General features: G+C 40.1%; 1 protein-coding gene across 1 annotated transcript; it reads left to right on the plus strand.

The window, feature by feature from the left end:
- The first annotated feature begins 229 nt into the window (after positions 1-229).
- LOC147607143 (protein CDI-like) lies at positions 230-2114 on the plus strand. The gene has a single exon (XM_086791396.1). The coding sequence runs from the start codon at positions 305-307 to the stop codon at positions 1649-1651; it is 1347 nt and encodes a 448-aa protein (XP_086647522.1). The 5' UTR covers positions 230-304; the 3' UTR covers positions 1652-2114.
- Positions 2115-23831: the final 21717 nt, after the last annotated feature.

Genomic DNA, 23831 nt, shown 5'->3' on the forward strand with positions numbered 1-23831 from the left:
GTAATTTTTTTTCAAAATTGATTAAAAAAACACATTCTTTAAATAGATTTTTAAAAATTTACCTTAAAATTTTTAATTGAAAAGCTCTTTCATTTTAACTCAAGTGGTATACTTATATATTTTTAGGTGAAATTCAGAGCTAAAGTTTAACTAAAATACCAAAGTTTTGAACATCTAAAAAATAAAAAATTTGAAGTGTGAATGACACTAAAGTGTAGCACAATGAAAGTCGCCAAACTTCACACAGCTGTATTGGTTCAGCTAACGAGCGAGAGAGAGCGCGCGAAGCAGTTCTTCGGTAGCCATGGCGTGGTGTAGCGTTCTGGCAAGGCAAGCGAGGAGGCGTGTGCCGTCTGCTTTCTTCAGAAACGCTCTTTCTTCGTCTTCTGCTATAACTACTTTTGCCTCTCCTTCTTCTTCTTCACCGTCTTGTAGCAGAATCTTGCCTGCAGCCCCTTCCTCCCTCGCATTCTGCCCCTCCCCTACCTCTTCATCAAGCTCCCGTGGCGGCAACCTCTTCCTGCTCGGCGCATCTGCCCTTCTCGGATCCCTAGCCTTACTCTACACTTCGCAGTCTTCTGATTCCCCCGCCATAGCTCAAGCTGCCGCTCCACCCTCCCCTTCTTCTGCTGGAATGGCGTGCCCCACAGCCATGGGCGGCCCTGTGATCTGCAAAAGTGGGTGCCCCATCACCAAGCTCAAGATCTTCGTCGGCTATGACCCCAGAGAGGATCTCGCCTATGAGGTATGCCGCCATTCCCTGCTCAAACATGCCACATTTCCCATTGAAGTCATCCCCATCAAGCAGACAGAACTTCGACGCAGTGGGATTTACAGCCGTGACAAAGATCCCACAGAGAGCACAGAGTTCTCCTTCACCAGGTTCTTAACCCCCTACCTTGCAGGCTATGATGGATGGGCCATGTTTGTGGACTGTGATTTCCTCTACACAGCTGACATCCGGGAGCTTGCCGAGCTCATCGACGACAAATATGCCATCATGTGTGTTCAACATGACTACACCCCCAAAACTGCTACCAAAATGGATGGGGTCGTACAGACAACATACCCTCGCAAGAACTGGTCATCCATGGTTCTCTATAATTGCTCACATCCAAAGAATAGGGTACTGACCCCTGCTGTTGTGAACTCTCAGTCGGGTGCTTTTCTCCATAGATTCATGTGGCTTGATGATAAGGACATTGGATCCATCCCCTTCACATGGAATTTCCTTGTCGGCCACAATGAAATGCCTCGATGCACCAATGGCCTCCCTAAGGCCATTCACTACACATCAGGTGGGCCTTGGTTTGAGGCCTGGCAGAGCTGTGACTATGCCCAGGAGTGGCGTCAAGAGAGGGATGAGTACAAGAGATCCCACATGATCCAGAAGGTTATTCAGAGTGAGCTTGTCCACCTACTCGACAGGCTGCTTGCTGAGCGTGAGAGCAAACTTGAGGAACGGGTGGCTGATGTTGAGAGCCGGATCAAGGAAGTTGCGGCCTTGCAACGTCTTCTGCTCTTCTATTTGCAGGAGAGGATGGCACCTGTGGGTGGTGGCAATGGCAAAGATGCTCCTGCTTTGAAGCCTGAGGATGTGACCCTATTGGAAGAAAGATTTGCTAGTGCAAGAACATATGGCAAGGATTAACGTATCAACATTCTCTACTCTATGGTGGTCATCATGCTGTTTAGCTCTGTGAATTTCGATCAAATTTCAGCATGGAATCAATGGATTCATACATGGAGGGAGCCTAAGGTGCATTCCATATGTATTTGCACGAATGTATCGAAGGGTTCAGTGCATCCATGCATGCAGAGTTTAAGATATACCCTATTTGGTGGCAATTGGAGTGATGTATGCATGAGCTCTCAGTGAATCCCTCCGGACAAAGCTTAAAACCGTACTCCATTTTTGTGGCTATTGGAGATATGAACCTTAAGTAATACTCTATATTGTGGTTCTTGGAATTCTGATTACAGGTCAGCCCTGAAGACCTGTTTCCTGACATTATTTATTTAAAAAAGCCAGTTATTTTCAATATCTGGTATTCATAAAACTTAACTTTTAAAAATCGGCCAGAAATGCAGAAGCCCCTCTTATGGTTTCTTTTCATCATGAGTGTTCTGTTTAGTAGAGCATGTTCAATAAATGCTACAGTTTTTGTCTATGGGAGTTTTTCTGCAGGCCCTTCTCTCACATTTTGAAACGCCCACTTCTTGCAACCTTTGCAAGTCGCTAAAAAATTTAAGCCCTTTTTTTTGTCATTCAAATGTTGGGCATCCAAAGTATGATCTATAAGTGGTTTTAAGAGGAGTTGGTGAGCTATGTCGTTCCCATGAGAGACATGGTCTTAAGAGAGAACCTGTCATTGAAGGGCTTTTGGGTATATAATTCAAATATGAGAAGCCAAAAATGATGCATAGGTGTGGAAACAAAGGTGCATATTTTCTTCTTTGGTTTTAGGTGAGTTTTCTTTTCTTTGACAAGGTTATATTTGACAAGAGTGTGTGTGGGTTGGCTCGTAGAAGCCATTAGCCAAGCATGAGGACCACCAAGCAGGTCCTAGATCACTTTAGAATGAGGTAAGAATGCATTATTTTGTGCTGGCTTTTGCTCTAGACGTCTTGAAATAAAGGGCTTTATACATACCCAGACTGAGAGGCACTGATAAGAGGAAGTCGGTGATCCCAAAACATACACAAAAATTGCTAAATACCAGCAAACTAGAAACTCCATTCCAAACAGCAGCAAACTAGAAACTCCATCATCTACTTATATCTATCACAAGACTTTTCGCAGAGAGTAAGGGCACACACACTGCATAGATTTATCTCAGAAAAGCAGCTCCCCCAAAAAAAAACATGCATCCTTTAGCACTCGAGGCAGTGACAGAGCATTCACCACAACAAGCATATGAACATCTCTATGCTTTTAGGCTAGTAAGCATCCATAGCCTTATGCTACAATTTCCTTCCTTGCTTCCTCCTGCCCTAGTCCTCACAGCTTCTCTCATGAGGTTTCCTTTCACTTTGTACCTTGTCTCTTCAATGTCCAAAGCATGCTTATCTGTGTCATGACATGAACCACGGTCTAAACAACGTGACATTAAGTTCCAATGTTTTTTGTAACACTCTCTTAATCTTGTACGGTAACTATCATTTAGAGTTTTTGTGTGGTTTTGTAGTCATCTTTCCAAATATTTGGAATGCTTAAGAAGTATATATATATTTTGGAGCTTTTCATGCAATATAGGTGAGGCATTATCCCCTTCCAGGGATTCCTCATTGCAACTATTAGAAATTTTGTTTTTTCTACAACCAACTGTATATAGTGCCCAGATATGAAAGTGCATATGGTAGCATATGTGCATCATGTGCTGACAAGAAAAATAAATTGTTTCTTGTAGGTCATGGAGAAGTCCACCATACTTAGTTTGAGTTTAGGATGGCAATGTCATTAAATTGTAAAATTAGCAAATATAGACCTTTATATGTATTTTGAAACTATGTGCAGTGTCATTGAAAGGACTTTTAGAATTGTTTTGAATTATGTTTAAAGTTTTGTCTCTCTCAAACATGACTCCAAACTTACTTAAAAAAGTATATTCTAATGTAGACTAGCTTAGTCATGTTAGCCAAAGCTATGGAATGCAACTCTCAAGTTTGTATTTTTTATTAAAAAAAACCTTTATTATGTCACTTTCTATTTCATTTGAGGCTTCTTAAGAAGTTATGGTAAAAGGCCCTTCCAAGACTTTATCTTCACTTTGCGCTCATTTATTACAGTAAAACTCTATTAGCTATATTACATCATTCTCCGTCTTGTGGACTCCTTTTCTACTTTTCACCCTCCCATCACATGACCAGTCATGGTGAGTAGTTTGGAGATGAGATAACTGTTTATTTTTAGCAAGTATTGGTTAAATATAGTAAATACTATTTTTAGTAGCATATTCTACAACTTATAATTACTTCCTTGATTTCCTTTCAACGATTGATTTCAAGGATAGTGATGAATTTTTTATCATCTTTAATCACGAATTTGACTGAAAAATGCACCATGATATATTCTCGAAGTAAATGTGGTACAAGAGGGGAGTTCATTTGTCCCTACATATGAATTTGCCCAATCGTAAGATTATTGGGTCCTTTTATATATCAATAACAACGAGCCTATATTTCCAAAGGGACTCAACAATTTAAAACATTGAAAAATTAATGGTTACTATAAGAAGAAGGCAATGCTATAGAAAAGAAAGAGTTGTTACCATGTTAGATCATGGAAATTAAAGAGAAAGAACACATAACATATTGGCAAGAATAAATATTTAGGTCCGATGGAAAAATATGATGTAACCAGAGTAGGTAAACCCTTATATACATCAGGTGCCCATAGATATAGACCTACTATAATGCTTCCCAAACCATCATATGGCTCTCTAGTCTTACAACACTTGGATTAGATTTACCCAATGGACCGTCGTTTTTAGCCATTCCACACACCTAGGTCACCGCCGGGAATGATTTCAATGGATTCTGATTTTCCAATAAGAGTCTAATTCTCTAGGGGTGGAGGATAGAGGTGTGCATTTCTGTTAAATAATGTCCACCCTTTAGCTGAACGGGGATACCCGGATGTTAGTGTACCATGCTAGTGAATTGGTATCATGGGCAACTCCACATTGAATACTAATTTTCTAGTGTTATTGGTATAGCTTGAGACCATGCTTGATGGGTGTATGTTACTAAGGTGTAACAAGTAGTGCCATGCTTGATAACCGTGTGTGGTTGAAGTGAAACAAGTGGACTATGCTAGACAACTGCACATTGTTGAAGTGTAACAAGTGGTTTATGCAAATGACGTGCCATGCTAATTAAAGTGGAACAAGTGGTAATACATGCCATGCTAGATGATGTGTATAATGATACTCTCATCATAGTGTAACAAGTGGTGAGTGTATGTTGTGTTTATGCCTATAAATGTTTCATATCGAGATTAACTGTTGTGGAGATGTAATGAATTGGAACAACTAATATGTTTATGTTTGTGAGATAGGTGATGAGTAGTATGTGGTGTCGCACATGGAGGATCTTGGATTATTATTATTTTGTATTATTTTATTGGCCATGTGCAAATGATTGTACATATTATTTATGCACGCTTTGTTCATGGCGTTGCTATATTATGTTAGAAGAGTTTTAGTTATTTACACTTAGTGTGTGGCTTGAGCTATTTTTGTAAAAGTGAAAAAGCAAGCCCACTATTGTATGCACAACTGTTATTAGCTCCTTGGGATATATATTGAATATAATTATCAAAATACTCAGGTCGTAAAAGAAGGAGCTGCATGCATGAGGGGGGAGATTGCACCCAATAGTGTGTTGATGGTGATGTCTACTCTATTTTATATTTTATTTAATGCTCAATCTTATCAATTTGATTCATGTGTATGGTTTAATCCTTGATGTATATGATGGAGTGAGGAGGTTCTCGACCCTTATGTGAAGAAGTTGTGACTATGCTGGAGCATCTTTTTGAAACTCTGATATTGAAGTAAGTGCCATGGAATGCATTGTATGGTGCAAAAGATGATGAGTGCATATGTTGCTGGGTTAAGAAAAAAAATCATGTGCATAATTTTCCAAATAGTACAAGAACTGTTGCACCTTAGCATACATTTATGGATTATCAAGAAGGGTGATTTGCAAAGCAGCATCAAAGTGACGGGCGTGATCTACCACCAAAGAACAAGCATCAAAAACATTCGCCTCAAGTGGTTGGGGTAAAACAACATTTAGAACTAGCACATCGAAAAAGTGTAGGGTTAATTGCAGAGCCCATTAGTTAGGATGGATCCGACAATGCTTAGATGCTTAGTCAGACAATGCTTAGATGCTTAGTCAGACAATGCGATCCGACATGCATGCACACATGTAGAAATGCACAAAGATAAAATACTAACATAAAAGATGCTAGAGTGAAAAGCAAGCAATCTAGAGTAAGCGCAAAGTAAGCACTTGCTCTACTAGCAATTAAAAAGGTAAAATTTGGAGGCTACTTAACTACAATTATTTCCATAGCAAGATTTAGTACTAAGATTGGGGAAGGATCTAATGTCTCCTTTAAAAAGAAGATGAGGTGGCGTGTTATGAAGAAATTGTCACGGGACTTCATGTACTTCTTGAAGAAATTAATCAAACTCACATATACATCAAGAATTAAACCATAGACTTGAATCAAGTTGACAAGATTGAGTATAAAATAAAATATGAGATAGAGTAGACATCACCATTAACACACTATTGGGTGCAATCTCCCCCCTCTTGCATGCAGCTATTTTGAGAATTGTATTCAATATATAGCCCAAGGAGCTAATAATAGTTATGCATACAAAATTGGGCTTACTTTCCCACTTTTACAAAAATAGCTCAAGCACTAGAGTTTGTTCACACACTAAGTGTAAATAACCAAAACTCTCATAACATAATATAGCAATGTCGCACACAAGCGTGCATAAATAATATGTACAATCATTTTGCACATGGACAATAAAATAATACAAAATAATAATAATCCAAGATGATATTGACAAGATCCTCCATGTTCGACACACGCAGTGCTCATCACCTATCTCACAAACATAAACATATTAGTTATTCCAATTAATTGCTATCTCCACAAAAATTAATCCCTATGAAACATTGATAGAAATCCACAAACACAACATACACTCACCACTTGTTACACTATGATGAGAGTATCACTATACACATCATCTAGCATGGCATGTATTACCACTTGTTACACTTCAATTAGCATGGCATGTCATTTGCATAAACCACTTGTTATGCTTTGACCGTGTGAAGTTATCTAGTGTAGTCCACTTGTTTCACTTCAACCATACACAATTTTCAAGCATGGCACTACTTGTTACACCTCAGCAACATACACCTGTTAAGAATGGTCTCAAGCTATACCAATAACACTAGGAAACTGGTATTTAATGTGGGATCACCCATGATACCAATTTACTAGCGTCATACACTAGCATCCTAGCAGCCTTGTTCAGCTAAAGGATGGACATTATGTAACATTCCTCCTGTCTGGATAAGAAACTGATCTCAGTGTTTTCTTATTGCGAGCAAAGGAGATCAATGCCTTACAATATACGAATTCTAGTATCTGCTCTAATTATGACCGATAGACAATGAATCAAGGAATTCTAGTATCTGCTCTAATTATGACCGATAGACAATGAATCAAGGAATTCTATGTGTAATAAAATTCTAGTGTCCCATACCACTAGAAAATTGTTGTGACCTCAGTTGCATGTTTGCTTATTACGAGCAAAGAAGATTAATGTTTTACAATATACGAATTCTAGTATCTTCTCTAATTATGACAGATAGACAAGACCCATATAAGGCTTGAGTTTATAATGAGAACATGTTTTGGGCACCCCATAAGTGTGGGCAACCGAGCAAAGCCCAATTATACATAAGTGACTTACTTTTTTAATACACAGTACAATTGAGCTCATGCTTGGGAGCTCCTTCATTATTGCTTACTTTAATCTCTTCTTAACTTCTTGCATGCTTCCATGTTTATGTTTATCATTAGCTATGGAGTTCTGTTGAGTTGTTGGCTTGCATGTGTGAGTGCTTGAATGTGTGTGTGCACGTGCGCTTGAAGTAAGCTTTCTTGATGCTTGCTTATGGTTAACTAGGTGTGGAGTATGATTTTGAAAGAGAGAGAGAGAGAGAGAGAGAGAGAGAGAGAGAGAGAGAGAGAGAGAGAGAGAGAGAGAGAGAGAGAGAGAGCTTGTTAGCTTCTCCTTCATGAGTGATAACATTACGGAGGTCCAAACATTGGATTGGTAGAGCTTAAGGGTTTGACACCCCTTGAGGTTTCCATTCCCACGGTCAATGTGCTTTCACACTCTAAATGGGTTGTACTCCTTCGTGTGAAGACAATGCTTATTATGAAGTTACAACTTCCTTAAACAAGTGGCACCACTGCTGAGGAGTAGAGCTAGTGCTAGAGTGGAATAGAAGATTCTATTGATCCATTGTTTATTTTAGTTTTCACACATGAGTTGCAAAACTTGTGGTAGATGGACTAAGTGTTGAGATTGAGAGATTATTGTGGTGGTGAAAGTGTGATTAGAATATGAAGATTCATGATTTCCATATCTTCTGTAATACCTGCACCACTGGTTCCCTCTTGCTCTCTCAAGACTTGGCACTCATGCATCGTGTGCTGCTTCTACAAACATCACACCGAGTCATTTCCCATCTTGGAGCTAAATATACGAATAGCGTGTCTCCCTAGGACAGGCTTTCCACACTTCTTCTAGCCCTTTGATCATTGCCTTAGCAATGCCTTCTATGCTCTTAGGCCCTTCTATTTTCCTAGTATCTTGACTTTTGACACTGGGCTCTGTTTTTGACCAGATATTCTAGCCTTCTTCTTTCCATGAAAGGGATTCATGTATCGATATCAGTAAAATCTTTGCATCTAAGTAACACTCCACTAGCGTTCTACGTCTCTAGTCATATAATGCATCATGTAATTATTTGCTTCTCAATCCCTCTAATAAAAATGAAATTAGTCTAGTTTGGCATAATTTTTCTTAGCAGGACACCTATTGTTTAAGTTCTTAAGGTGATTGATACATCTGCCATAGACTCATGCTTGCTCAAGCTGGGCTATGCTTGACACCAATCTTTGAGAAGCCCGTGGTGGTAAATGCTAGCTCAAGATCCTCCATGGTGCCTTTTTGTGATTCTTTTAGCATTTCAAACCACAGTAATGTATTACTTTCTAGGGTCAATCCAAAGGCATCAATCTTAGTTCTAGAATCAATTACTCTCTCTACCGTGCAAATTTATCTAAATGCTTCTAGGTTAGGGATCCCTTGATCCTTCGAACTTGGACACTAGCTTAGATATGTGTGAGGCTCTAATCCTCCAATGGTTGTGATCATATTCATCTCTCGTTTCTCTTGCATGCAAACGGTATTTAGCACTCTTCTCGCTTTGTCAAGAAGATGAGCTTGTGCTCTAAGTTTTGTAGGCTCAATTGTTGGTTCTAGAGCCATCAAGGCTATGTATCTAGTTTCAAATCTAGGAGGTACAGGTGCGTAGAGGATGGCCCCACATACCCATAGGCTAGTACTCTAAATGATGATTCTAGTAATAGTTCTGGAAGTATGTTTTGTTGTATGTGTCATGGGTATTCCACTACTAGTATCCCATTAACTATAGGTAGGCTCGTAACTCTTAGTTCATGACTGTGCAGTCTCTCAGTTTCCCAAGCTCCCTGAGCTAGTAGTCTCGTCTCTAAGGGAGTGGCTACCCTTCAGAGGTATTGCCTCTCTTCAACTGGCACTGTTTTCCCTCTTCCTTTCTTCTCTGATTGGGTCCAATGAGGAAGGAACCCGAAAGTTGGCATCGTGTCTATAGCTAAAAAACAAGAATTATTGCTCCTCTGTTGGATTGCCCCTTCTTGAAATGATTTCCTCCTGAGATGTTCTTTCTTCCCTTCCTCTCTTACTATCCTTTCACTTTGGTAGACAAAGGGTGGTGTGACTCCCCCCTACCTGGATCTTTCTTCCTTACCTCCTCATCAAGTCTTGGGGTATAGGTGTTAACTTCCTCATCAATATATATCGTTTGATCAGTGGGCTTGCTGGTAACACTTGCTCATTAGAGGTGCATCATGGAATCGAAATGACCCCTGCAAGTCCCTAGGAATATCAATGATTCTGTGAATCATTCTCATACAACACCATTCCTTCATTGTTGACTCTAAGCCTCCTTAAGAAGAATTTGTCAATGACATTAGGAAACTGTCCTTACCATCTTTGTTTGAGCTATGGTAATATTATGGGCCTTTTGATCTCATTGGCCATGGCCAAAGTTCTAACCTTTTAATGTCTATTGTTGGGATATACATCATCCCATCAAAGTCCAGATAGAACTCTTGGTTTTTCCACTAGCTGACAATACCACTCGTGGGGTTGTCCAAGAGGTTGGGTTCAATTCTACCCATTGATAGCATTGGCCATCTCCTCTCTAAGAGTATCTTGTTATAGTGTCAATGAATAATGGGGCTTGTTAGTTATGTGGAAGCCATAACATTGTAAGATGTACGCTTCACTGGTTCAAGTGTTGCTAGCCTAACCTCTAACTTGTTTGTTCTTGTTGTGACCCTTTCTAAACACTCCATGGTCTCGTTTGGCCATATCCAAGTTTAGATACTAAATTGGGCTTATGCCCCACAATCCTGATCTGGTATCTTCCATTATGAAGGATTCCTAGTCCGCTTTCGAACTCGAATATGGTGCTACTAGGTGGGTTAGATCGACTCTTGGTCTTGTCCCCACTCCCTAGCATTGGTACGTACGATATCATTTTGTGCTCAAAGATTGGGTCTAATTATGAAGTCATAATGATTCGGCTCAAATATTGGGTCTAATTATGAAGTCACAATGATTCGGCTCAAATATAAATGTATAAGCACTTGGTCCAATGCTAGAATCACTTGTTGAGGTTCTTTTCATAATTTTCCTTTGTTTTTTGATATTTTAGGTCTTTTTATATTTTATATTTTTTACTGGTTTTTTTTTCAAGATTTTATGTGTTGTAAGGAATGATTGTCTAATTAGCCTAATTAAGCTAAAATTGGATATAATTGAAGCAATTGGGAAAGAAATCCGTATAGAACATCGGATGTCCCACCTCCGGTGTTACTACCATAGCCCCAAAATTATCAGGAACCATGCCAACGAGGCTAGTTGATATGGAACACATTTCAGATGAATTAGCACGTCCGGACTTTTACGTCATTTGTGGAATTTATAAAAGATGTAACTTTCTTGGCATTTTTATTATTTTGGCTTTGATCTAAGCATTGATTGCAATTTCTTATTTACGGTTGATAGATCCTCACACACACACACACACACACACACTCTCTCTCTCTCTCTCTCTCTCTCTCTCTCACACACACACACACACACACACACACACACACACACACACTTGTATGTGTATATACTCCAATCCCTTGCACCTTGTTCTCATGGAGATTCATTCGGGACATGACCAATGATGTGGGAAACACGATAATTAACTACCTTAATGCAAATAGCATCAGGAGCCTGTAGACCTTAAGACATTAATGGCATAAGAAGGGCCCCTCTTTCTTGTTTTAGATGTCAAGGCCCCCATAAAGTGGGTGAATGCCCCATAAAGGCAATTTTAGAAGCGATGACAACAAATTCACCACCTTTGGATAGATGGTGCATTAGGTATAACATTGATCACTTGATTAGTGAGGACTGCCCACATAAGCCTATAACGTTAAATCCATCTACCATCGCGCATCACAACCCACTAGAAAGCTTTGGGATAGTTAGTGTCATAAGCCAACCTTCGTTACAGGAAGAACATGAAGTACCAGTAGAGAAAGGATTGTGATTAGGGCATAGGCTCAACAAAAGCAAAATCAGGCTAGTCCTCTTTAGAAGAAGAACATGAAGTACCAGTGAGGATTGTGATTAGGGCATAGGCCTAACAAAAGCAAAATCAAGCTAGTCCTCAGTCTTTACACAAGCATACTGGAAACTTCCAAGAGCATTAAAAACAAGAAACAAGGTAAAGACTGCAAAGGAAAAGATACATTAGCCTACTAAGAGACAATAAAAGTACCCAATCAACTAGGGACCTCAAAAAGTGTTGGGATATCGAGCTCAACTAGTGCTACGGGGGGCAGTGGACATTGATGATGCGCCTTCGTGATAGCTTCCACACTTATGCCACTGGCATGGTTGGTGAGATTATGGTTGATATGCCACCAGTGGATGACACGCTGTGTGATAGCCACTTTGGAGTACTAGGGTTATGGTGTAGTTATAACACTAGCTTATATAGTCGAGTTTACACTATAGACCGACTACTTTGTATGTTGTTGTAGAAGAGTACTTTCCTTTTATGTATGTACTCTTATCTTTTAGTTATATGGTTAGAGAAGAGAAGAAGATAGAAGAAAATTCAGCCATCCATCTCTCTCTTGTGTCTTGCACTCTCTTTTGTGTGTGTGTGTGTGTGCTTGCAAAAGGAACTCAAGCTCTTCCTCTCCCCCACATTTTCTTTATGGTATGAGAGCTCTGATTTGTGTGTGCTTGCAAAAGGAACTCAAGCTCTTCCTCTCCCCCACATTTTCTTTATGGTATGAGAACTCTGATTTGTGTGAGAGCTACGGAGGAAAGAACAAGCAATGAAGGAAGCGGTACACATGTAAGAGTATCATCATCTCTTTACCTTCTTGGTTTAGGTACACCACCCCTCGAAAGCTCTCGAAGCTACACATCTCCGATTGAGGAGTTGTCTTCGTAATCTTGGAGGTTTTGTGTAGTACACACTACTTTATACTACGTTTTGTGACCAGATTCAAATTTCAGAAGTGTTTCGGTCTTCATTCTATCACTGTAAAGTATTTTCTGGTTGAGAACTATGTTTAGTCAAAATTTGGTTATTGTAGTGCAGCAGTGCATTTTGGGAGTGCAGATAGTGTTTGCACATGTATTGTTGACATTGGGTGTATGTACATGTACTCTGGTCAGATCTGGTGATCTACAGGTTATGTTGAAGTATCGTTGCTAGCAGTCACAGAAGATACTACTATGTTACAGTTGTATACAAAAATTGTAGGTTTCTGATTTGCAGAAAAACATGTCTAACGGACTCAATCAGATTGTTAGTGAGAACCTAGACATTAAGAACTGTACTGCCTGGACTTTTAGAATGACCAATTTCCTAATGGGTAAAGGATTTTGGGACGATGTTGAAGGAGATAATGAGGAGCCTCCGTTGTCTGAATAGAATGCCACTCTAGCATATATAAAGGCATTCAAAGATTAGAATCAAGATGTAAGGAAAGTCATGTATTAACTTTCGAACAGTGTCACAGACACAATGATAGGACACATACGTGATGCCAACACTCCAGCAGTTACATGGCAGAACCTGGTGCAGATGTTCTAAACTAATAATACAAAGGCAAGAAAACTACATAGCTAAAACAAGAGCTGCATATAGTGGAAAAGAAAAGCATGTCTATCAATGAGTATGCTTTAAAGATCAAGGGCATTGTTGAAACCATTGTTCTATCAATGTATCGGTGGAGGATAATGATTTGGTGACTGTCTGTTTGAATGGGCTTGGCAAAGAGACAAGCCATTCAAGACCTCCATTTGCAGTTAGAGAGAATATTTCCAACTTTCGAGACTTGGTGTCCATGCTGGTCTTCATAGAAGAAAAGTCTCTAGGTGAGGACTCTTCTTCACAAGGAAAGAACACATCAGAACATGCCTTCTACTCCAATTCAGGTAGAGGCAGAGGTAGAGGTAGAGGTAGAGGTCGTGGTCAAGGCCAAGGTGGTGGTCGACAAGGAAATTAGAATTCTGGACAACAACAGTCCAATGATTTGCAGAGTAGTAACAATCATACACTGGTGGAAAAGGCCAGTCTAAAGGTAGGAGAGCCAAAGAGGCCGAGGTGGTTGGCAAAGAAATCACAGTGCAAATAGCATAGAGTGCTATTACTGTGGCAAACCAAGGCACATGACAAAGGACTACTATAATAGCATAGAGTGCTATTATTGTGGCAAACCAAGGCACATGACAAAGGACTACTATAAAAAGTAGAATGACTTTAAAAGCAGCAAGGCAACTATGCATCAGGTGATGATAAAAGTGAGTAGCTGTTTGTGATGTAGCACATGCTTAGCTCCATAACAGGGGATGTGTTAGGATCTCAAGATATATGGTATGTGGATTTTGGTACCTCTAACCATATGACTAGTCATGCTAATGAGTGGTTTAGAGACATGTAAAAAATGGAAAAACCAGGTTTAGAAACATGTGATGATACTGTGCATCCCGTTGCGTATGTTGGTAAAGTGTGATTATCTATGTAGGATGGAAAAATGAAGTACTTGGCAGATGTACTTGATGTTCCACATACTATAAAGAACCTGGTTTCTATTGGACAGATGGTTTGATCAGGTCTGTTAGTGAGGTTTAATCCTCAAGGATGTTTTATGAAAGACTTCAGAAACCAATGTCGCTTAGTTGCAAAAGGTAACAGAAATGGCAGGATGTTTACTTTGGATATGACCATGCCTAAAGTAAAGGCAGCCGTATTTGCGCATGGAACATGTGTCATTGGTAGATATTGACATATGGCACAAGCACATTGGTCATGTGAATATACAACGGTTGAAGTCTATGTAGGCCCAAAATATTGTTGTAGGTTTGCCAAAGTTTAAAGTTTATGGTATGCATAAAGTATGTGAAGCACGCCAAACTTGCTTTCCCACATGAAAAGCATGTCAGTGCAAGGCCATTAGATGTCATACATTCAGATGTATGGGGATCGACCAAGACTGCAACAATTGCAAGTTGTAGGTATTATGTTACATTCATTGATGTGACCACACTATGAAAGTGTGGGTTTACTTCATGAAGGAGAAAACTGAGGTGTTTGATCACTTTTAGAGATTTGAAGCCTTGGTCGAGAAGGAAAAAGGCATGCAAATAAAATGCTTGAGATCAGATGGTGGGAGAGAATATTTCTCCAATGAGTTCAGAGATTTTCTAAGCAAGCATGGAATCAAGAGATAGTTTGCATGCAGGTACACTCTATAATAGAATGGTGTTACTGCTGAAAGAAAAAATGGGCACATTGCAGAAGTGGCACGTGCCTTGATGGCTAAAAATAATTTGCCATATTATTTTTAGGCAGAAGTAGTAGCAACAACTGCTGTGTACATTATGAACAGGGAACCCACTATAGCAGTAGTAGCAACTGCTGTGTACATTATGAATAGGACACCCACTGCAATAGTTGTTCATGGTATGATGCCTGAACAGAACTTTACAGGAACAAGACCGGATGTGTCTCACTTGAAAGTGTTTGGGTGTATTACATATGTGTATGTTCCTGAGATGAAGTAAGAACAAAGTTGGATCCAAAGATAGAGAAATGCATCTTTATTGGTTATGCTATGGAGCAAAAAGGTTATAGATGTTATAACCCTACCACTCATGAGATGCGAGTAAGCAAAGATGTTATCTTTGATGAGATGAGTAGCTGGTATATGTACCAGCAATGAAGACAACATAAGATGCAGATGTAGGAAAACTACTGCTGCACCATACACCAGGTGCAAGGCAGGATAGATATGTGCCTCCACATGCTAGAGTGACAAGTGGTCAGAGTGATCCGCATGCATTACGGAGATCCCAAAGGGTCAGGTATCCAGTTGGCAGGTTGACATATCGTGGCTTTTCTATGCATTACGCATAGCAAAAGCTTTGAAGTCCATAAACTTTCCCAACACTTCACTTTTCTCTCTGAGAAAGTAAATCCAAGTCATTCTACTGAAATCATCAATGAACGTCACATAATACAAGCTACCTTTAATGGATGGGTCTTGTGCAGGACCCCATACATCACTATGAACTATCTCAAGTGGCCTGCTACTCATGTTGCCTTCTTTAGAAAATGGCAACCTTGCTTGCTTTCCAAACTGGCAAGCATCACAGACATGCATATTCCCATCATACTTGAATCTAGGCAGCCCACTAACAATGCCTCTTGCCTGCATGTTCTTTAACCTTTGTATGTTCACATGTCCAATCCTTTTATGCCACATGTCAATGTCCTGTACCACATTTCGGCTTTTAGAGAACATGGCTGATTTCAATTCAGGAATCCCAGCATCCAACTTAAATAACCTGTCTTCTTTCTTGCCTTTGGTAATGACTCTACATCCATTTTTGAAATCCTCAACAACGAAGCAACCATGCTCATTGAAACGAACCTGTAAACTCTGTTCCACCACCTTTGTGCATCACCAATGGTACACTTCCAACATGTGTGATAGCATGTTGGGAATCATCTCCTGTCTCCATATAGCCTTTCACATCCATAGGCTTCATATGGTCAAACCATTCGCCATGATAAGTCATATGGTTTGATGCTCCAGAGTCCATATACCAAGTGTCATCACTGTCACCATTTGTCATCATAGATCCCATGACATGTTTCATGGGCAAACAAGTGATTTGTGCTACCATCATTACTGCTTGATGCAAAATTTCCACCATTTGCAAAATTTCCACCATGTTGTGCATAATGTCCACCATGTTGTGCTCTACCTCCTCTCAAATCATTTTGTTTGCGGAAACAATCACATGCCATATGACCAAATTTCCCACAGTAATGGCATTCCACATTTTGCATAGATGTTTGTTGGCCTTGTCAACGTCCTCTTCCATGAGAGGATTACCTCTGCCTCTCTGAGGTGTATATCCACGACCACCTCTAGCACCATATGTAGGCTGAAAATTCTATTATGGTGACCTATCGTGCCATCCACGACCATTACTGCCACGACCACATGATGCAAATCTCCCCCTGCCTCTAAATCCCCTTTGTGAATAGAAAGCCTGATTTCTGCCATTATCATCATGGCTAGTAGATGCATCATGAAAAGAGTCACTGAGTTTGATTTCCTCAACAAGCAAGAGTGAACCAAGTCATCAAAATCTGGTAAACCTGTACTCTGAACAGAAATAGATGTATAAAAAGACTTGTACTCCTTGCCAAGACCACGCAAGGTAATGTCTACCAAATCATCATCATTAGGCATGGGGGCATTGATAGTTGCCAATGCATCTGCATACTTCTTTATCTCTTGAACATAATCATGGATACTCCTTCCTTTCTGCTTCATATTATGAATCTGTTGTCTCAACTGAGACTTACGAGCACTAGTATCAAATAGCTTTACCAATGTATCCCATGCATCCTCGAGCACTAGTATCAAATAGCTTTACCAATCATGGATACTCCTTCCTTTTTGCTTCACATTATGAATCTATTATCTCAACTGAGACTTACGAGCACTAGTATCTGTATCAAATAGCTTTACCAATGTATCCCATGCATCCTTGGGATTCTCAGCATCATGTATATGTATGAGTATAGCATCCGAGATACATATAGACAAGTAATGCAAAACTTTGTATGCTCTCTCTCTCTGACCACTATTTATGAGCTACAATCTGTTGTTGTGTAGGTTGTCGGGGTAGTTCTGGCTCTAGCTCCACACTTGTAACAAGGTTCCAAAACCCTTTTTCTTTCAAAAAGCTTTTAATCCTGTACTTCCATGCCTGGAAGTTCTTTCTATCCAACTTCTCACCCACAATCTGTACTGGGTTGTCTGACATATTTGCTCAATGCTAATGCACCTTCCGCACACGTCCAATTCTATAAATGAGCCTTCCTCAGCTCAACCACACTCTAATAAGTGTTCCAGATACTCCAAGGTACTCAACAAACTTCACTGTTGATGTAGAAAAATAAATTGAACTCGCATACGTAGTCCAAAAAGTACCCTATTCTGGCTCGCTTTCCAAGGATTCAAATTGCAATGTAGTGGTTCAATCAAGTGTGGATAACTTGCATTGACACCTAAACAAGCTCAATGTTGCATATCAACACCAACCAAGGTGCGTACATACCAAAATTATCAAATCCCCTTCTCTGTTTTGAGAAAAACCAGTAAAACTAGGAAAAAACAATAGTAAAAGTGCTCTAATTCCTTTGATTCTTATCCAAATTGAGAGACCAGGCATTCATTAGCTTAGCAATGATGTCTACTATTTCCATGTAAAAGGAATTAGACCAATTGTATAAGTTGAGAGAGTAATTAGCTGTTTAATGACCCTCTGTTTCACTAATCACTGTAGACAGCCTGTTTAATCAGCTCCATAATGCATAATTGTTCCAACCAATCACATAGCAACCTTCTCAAGTATGTGTATCACAAAATTGCTAAGAAGTTTTTGGGTTTAATCAATCACACAACTAGAATTTGGCCTCCACTTTGCATAGTATTGAAAAAACTGCTCGGTTTCTTCCCTACAATCTGCGTCGCTTGCTCCTGAGGAGAATGGGGAGGTTTGTAGTGGCTATTGAAGGTATAGGTGAGTTCCCAACACTCTTAGGCATGTACTCAATCCATCAATGAGGTGATTTTTGCAAAAAAAAAAACCGGCTTTAATTTCATCTCCACAATGGACATCTCTTCTCTGTTTTTGTGAGGACTTCAAACCAGTGAATTTCCACTCACTAATATGCTTCAACTTTGCTCCAAATTCAATGTAGGGCTTGCACATGAGTTGCCAATACATTCCCATTTTCTAGATACATGATTCTTTGTCAGATTTGCAACTATCTGCCTCATACATTCACCACACTCAAGCTTCAATGGAGAGCTTGCAAAACAAAAAAATTTCCTTTGCTTTGGGCAACTCAAATCTGTTGTTGTTTATGTTTTTGCACCTACAATCTGCTCAAGGATGTTTAGTAGTCCTTACCCGGTAGGCCAAGCTCTCAGATTCGATGAAAATCAGTGGGCTTGGGCCCGCCATTGCTCCCCAAGGACCTCCCTTTTTCATCGGTGTGCCCACCACCTCCACTTTTGGATGCCTCGCTTGGCACCACCCCCTCTACCTCAAAAACTCCTTTGCCTCAGGATCCCCAACCCTCCGTCTTACCTTCCCCCAACCTCCTGTAAGAAGGCAAGATTCCTCCCTAGCCCCCACAAGAGCAGAATGAGCCTCCCCTTAATCCCCTCAACTGGTGCGATCCTCTGTATTGCACGAAGTTTGAGCAAGCCATCCACATCCTACTAGGCTGACGACTCCAACAAGCACCATTAACCAAGATCACCACAACCGTATGGACATTCATGTTCTTCGGCTCTACATCAATGCCAAGAAGGATGCCTGGAAATGAATAGCAGCCACATCAACAACACGGCAGCTTCATTCGGCCCAACTCTGATGCTCGGCCTCTCACGTTTGATCTTCTAGGCAAGCAATTGGTTTGGTGGTGTCCCTTCCTCCTCAAATCGTACATCTCGACAGAATACTAAGTCCGATGCCATCTCTGCATCAACCCTGCCTATCTTCACATCTGTTGTCCATGGGACCTCTTTTACACTGAACAAACATAGAACCAAGAGCTCTAATTCAACTTTTCTTGGTTCAGCCCCCTACGTCCCAAAGCCCGTGCACTGAAGAAAGCATGCTTGCACAAATGCATGCCTTAACGGCCAAGTACGATCAAGTGCCTGACCCCACCATCCACTTTTTCAACCTCATCATCACCCTCTTTTGGCAGAATTCCCCACGTGGCACCACTATCATATGAAGGAGCCCAAGGCCTTGCCTTCGACATCAATAAAGGCCCCACACTCAAGTATCTCTTTGGCTACTAAAAACGCATCTAGTGTGGTGGATGCCTTCCTGGCACCTCCAGACCTTTGAAGATACGATGGAGACTACCTTCTAGATAAGCTATAAAGCTTTCCATCAACCCCCCTTGTACTTCAAAGTGCGATACATTTTTTTCCACACCTACACCCTCTACTACTGCCACTAAGCTTTTTTGCCAGTTTCAAGGATGGACATGAATTAGGGAGGGGGTTACATTAACCACAATGGTTAACCTTGTTAAATTTGCAACAATGTGATGAGCTATGGTGGATCAAATGCTAGAATCAACATCATTAACAAAGAGATTAGACGATAATTAAGACGTGATAAGTGAGCAATTAACTGATAGCTTAATGTAAGCATGGATAATAAAAAACTAGCAAATTATCATTAGGCCAACGCCTCAATTTATAGAGTTTACATCCAAGCATCTAATCCCACTGATCTCTCCTTGATTCACTCCACCTCTTTTGCTTGATTCTCTCCACCTCTTCCCAGAATATCTCCACACCTCCTAAATCTCCTCATGCTACCCTTTTATTCTCTCCCGGTAGATACGTCTCACCTTTTCATAGGTTCTCTCACATTTACAGATTCTCTTTTACAACATTTTGCTAAGGGCTTGATCCCGCACACACCCTATTCACTTGTATACCTCCCCTCAAGTGAATACTCCTAGCACACTTGAACCCTATACCAAGTTTCTCTCTTACTTGATAGTCCCTGCAACCAGTGCCTCAAGTCCCTAAACTTATAGTCCTTGACACTCTCTCTCTCTATGTGTCCAAGGCTACTACAAGTGCCCATGACCTTGACTAAAGTGCTCACACATACATCTACCACATGGCCTACATCATCGTGGCTTAGAGGTGGTTTTACTTTGTTGGGGTAGGTTACATTGGGTTGTGGGGTTTCACTTTCTCTCTCTCTCTCTCTCTCAAAAAAGATGATCTAACTCCACTTCCTTATTAGGAGCCTCCATGAAGTTTGCCGATGTCATTCCTTCTCCACTGGGTTTGCTGTAGCAGTCTCTTGCCATGTGTCCTGGCTTTCCACAGTTGTGGCAAAGGTCCTTCCTCCTACTCTGCCTCTTCCTCGTCCTCATCCCTCGAGAGAATCCTCCTCGAGTGAAGAATGTTTTTTCTTCTCCTGCTATTGAGTCCAGCCATTTCTTCTCTTTGCCTCTGGTCTCTTGCTCTAGTAGAGTTCCTTCTATCTCGTGTAGCTTCAATTCAGGTACATTCTTTAATGTTGCTACAATGTTTTCATATTCACCTTTGTCCACACTCTTTAAAAGCACTGCTAGTGCCTCATCATCTTCTACCTTTTTTCCAATAGCTGCCAGTTGTTGCTCAATGCTTTTATATCTGTTCAAGTGTGTGATTAAAGGTTCACTTTGCTTCATATCCAATTTGTAGAATTGCATTAACAGATTTATCTTTGAATTTTTAGCTTGTGTGCCAAATAATTTATTGAGTTCATCCCATGCATCTTTTGCCCATTGTATCCCTGTGATATGATGAATGATTTTATCATTTAAACTGAGTGTGATAAGTCCCAATGCTTTTTCATTCCTAGTCTTCCACTCATTTTTCCCTCTCACCTCTGGGCATTCATCTCTTCCCTCAACTAGCCCCCACAGATTTTTCCTGCAGATACATGGTTTTTGTTTGCCATGTGTAAAACTGCTCCCCATTAAATTTGGCTATCTCTTGTGCCGTACTCATGGATGATGTGAAGGGGGTCTTACCTCTTGATCCAATTTCAAAATTCAAGGGCAGTGTCTACCCTTTTACAACTCAATCTGGTGTTTAGGTGATGATTACAATAGATTTATCAGCATAAAATCACCAGAAATTACATTAAACCAAGGGTAACAAATTTGTACGGAATGGTTGGAGTATCAAACCATCTCTGAATTGCAATCTAAAGTTATGTATCAGATACCCAATGGTTAATTTGAACCCTCAATTGCACCAAAATATAGTGATTAGTATTGATTAATCATTGATTAGCAAATTAATCCTCTGTTTTGTGTATAGAAAACAGAGTATGCGGGGAGTCCAGATCTGAGGCCTTAGAATTCAAATGAGCTCAAATCCTTTCAAGGCCATCAATAGCAATTAGTCTAGTAGAGGATTAAGCCAAGAAACACAAGATTTGACCAAACATTGAATGCTTAATCTCTGTTTTACCAAAGTCACCTGCAGATTTGATGAAGAGCTTGGATCTCACTGTAGACTTGATCAAATCAAAATCTGTCTTCACCAGCTTGTAGAGCATCCTTGAAAACCCCTAAGGCCAAGAGGAATTAGATCCATTTCATCTGGTACAGAAGAAATCTCAATTTTGCTTCAGAAAGTGGCACCTGGAAAATCGCGAAGAACTGCAGCTGTAGAAGGCAGTTTGGCATGCCGATTGGATGGGTTGAATGATGGTGAGTGGGAGTGTAGCTATGTTTGGCTAGAAGCATTTGAGCCAATGTTATGTGTTAAGGGAGAGAGAGCTCCTCCACCAACTGGGGGTACAGAGGCTACTTGAAAAAGAGGTTTAAAAAATCTAATTATCTACTAATGCTAATTAGCCAAGTGATTAGCAAGATAATGGGCTCATAAACTTGATGGATTCTAGGCTAGGCTATGATACCATGTTATATTTGCAGCAATGTGATGAGCTATGGTGGATCAAATGCTAGAATCAACATCATTAACAAAGAGATTAGACGATAATTAAGACGTGATAAGTGAGCAATTAACTGATAGCTTAATGTAGGCATGGATAATAAAAAACCAGCAAATTCTCATTAGGCCAATGCCTCAATTTATAGAGTTTACATCCACGCATCTAATCCCACTGATCTCTCCTTGATTCACTCCACCTCTTTTGCTTGATTCTCTCCACCTCTTCCTAGAATATCTCCACCTCCTAAATCTCCTCATGCTACCCTTTATTCTCTCCCAGTAGATACTTCTCACCTTTTCACAAGTTCTCTCACATTTACAGATTCTCTTTTACAGCCTCTTGCTAAGGGCTTGTTCCCGTACACACCCTATTCACTTATATATTTCAACAAACCTTACTCAAAGAATGGTTACGCTTCATGTAATTTATTTTTATACACAACCATACAAAGTGCTTCATGTAAAAAGATATGGGATGACCAAGCTTATGACATGTGTAACACCAACCATGAGCAACAAAGCCTAGGTGTACATAGAGCTAGAGAATCAATTTTGGGCCCCCAATTGTTAAATGGGCAGCCAACCACCATTGTAAAAAGAGAGCTCGTGTATATAAGTGACTTATGAAATATGAAAAGGATATGATCCCATTATCACAATTGAGTCTTCTTCTTCTTCCCTCTTGCTCTCTTATGGCTATGGTGCAAGCTTATGTGTTGATGTATGCTTGCTTGCTTGATTATGTGTGTATGCTCTTGTAGGTGATGCTTCCTTTCTTCTCGTGGTCTCTCTCTCTCTCCCTCTCACTCTTGCACACATCAAGGCATTGAGATAGGAGTTGAACTCTTCATAGCTTCTTCTCTCATTTCCCCCTACCTAGCTCAAGGAAAGATTCTCTTGAGTGACACGTGGTGGTGTAGTGAGCCCCTAGCACCTTCACATCAAGGAGTTAACCCATTTAGGGTTGGCTAAGTGCATTTTCCCGAACCGACCCTTGCATCTTCTCTCTTCTTTTCTCTTCTTCCTCTCTTATGTAAGGATAATTCTCATTTAGGTGAATAGCATGCTGCTCATAGGCAAAATTTTTGCTCTCAAGGCTAAATTACATGTGTCATTTGAGATGATAATTCTGGGCTCATTGTATTATTATTTGGGTATATAGTTTATGTAGAGCATGATGATAGTATTGTGATGTTACAATTAAATTACACATACAGATTATTACACATGTTGGTCTTGAAGTCTATAATAGTGTTGCTATGCTTGGGGTATCTCAATTGAGTAGGTTTATGCTCAACTGAGTATTCCAATACTTACAGGGGCACTCAAAACCTTGGGATGTTCTATGCTAAGGGGGGTGATATTTAGCTGCATGCTCTGATTGGGCAGGCTATTTTGATTTATAAGTGTCCACTAGTAGCTTTTTCTTTTATCTTGGTGATTTATGTACATTATAGTTCAACAAGAAGCAGCCAACGATGGTGGCCACTTTGAGCTATGAAGATGAGTAAATGATATCTTCTATAATGACTCTAGCTCAGACACTTTTTGGAAGATTTTGGTGTTGGTGGATTGTAATGCCCCACCTCCATCTTCGCTAATAGGCAAGAGTGCATTAGCCCTGTGAGAATCCAATATTTCATGCTTGGTGTTGGTCAATAGTAATCTCCCACCTCCATCTTTATTGACAAGCCAGAGTGTATTCGCCACCATGTGAGAACCCATTTTTTAATGTTTGCGCAAATCACATCAAGGTGCATTAGCTGTGTGAGAACCCATTATTTCATGC

Source organism: Cibotium barometz, chromosome 56, assembly GCF_041138505.1.
Source record: "Cibotium barometz isolate CiBa-2024 chromosome 56, ASM4113850v1, whole genome shotgun sequence".
NCBI lineage: Eukaryota > Viridiplantae > Streptophyta > Polypodiopsida > Cyatheales > Cibotiaceae > Cibotium > Cibotium barometz.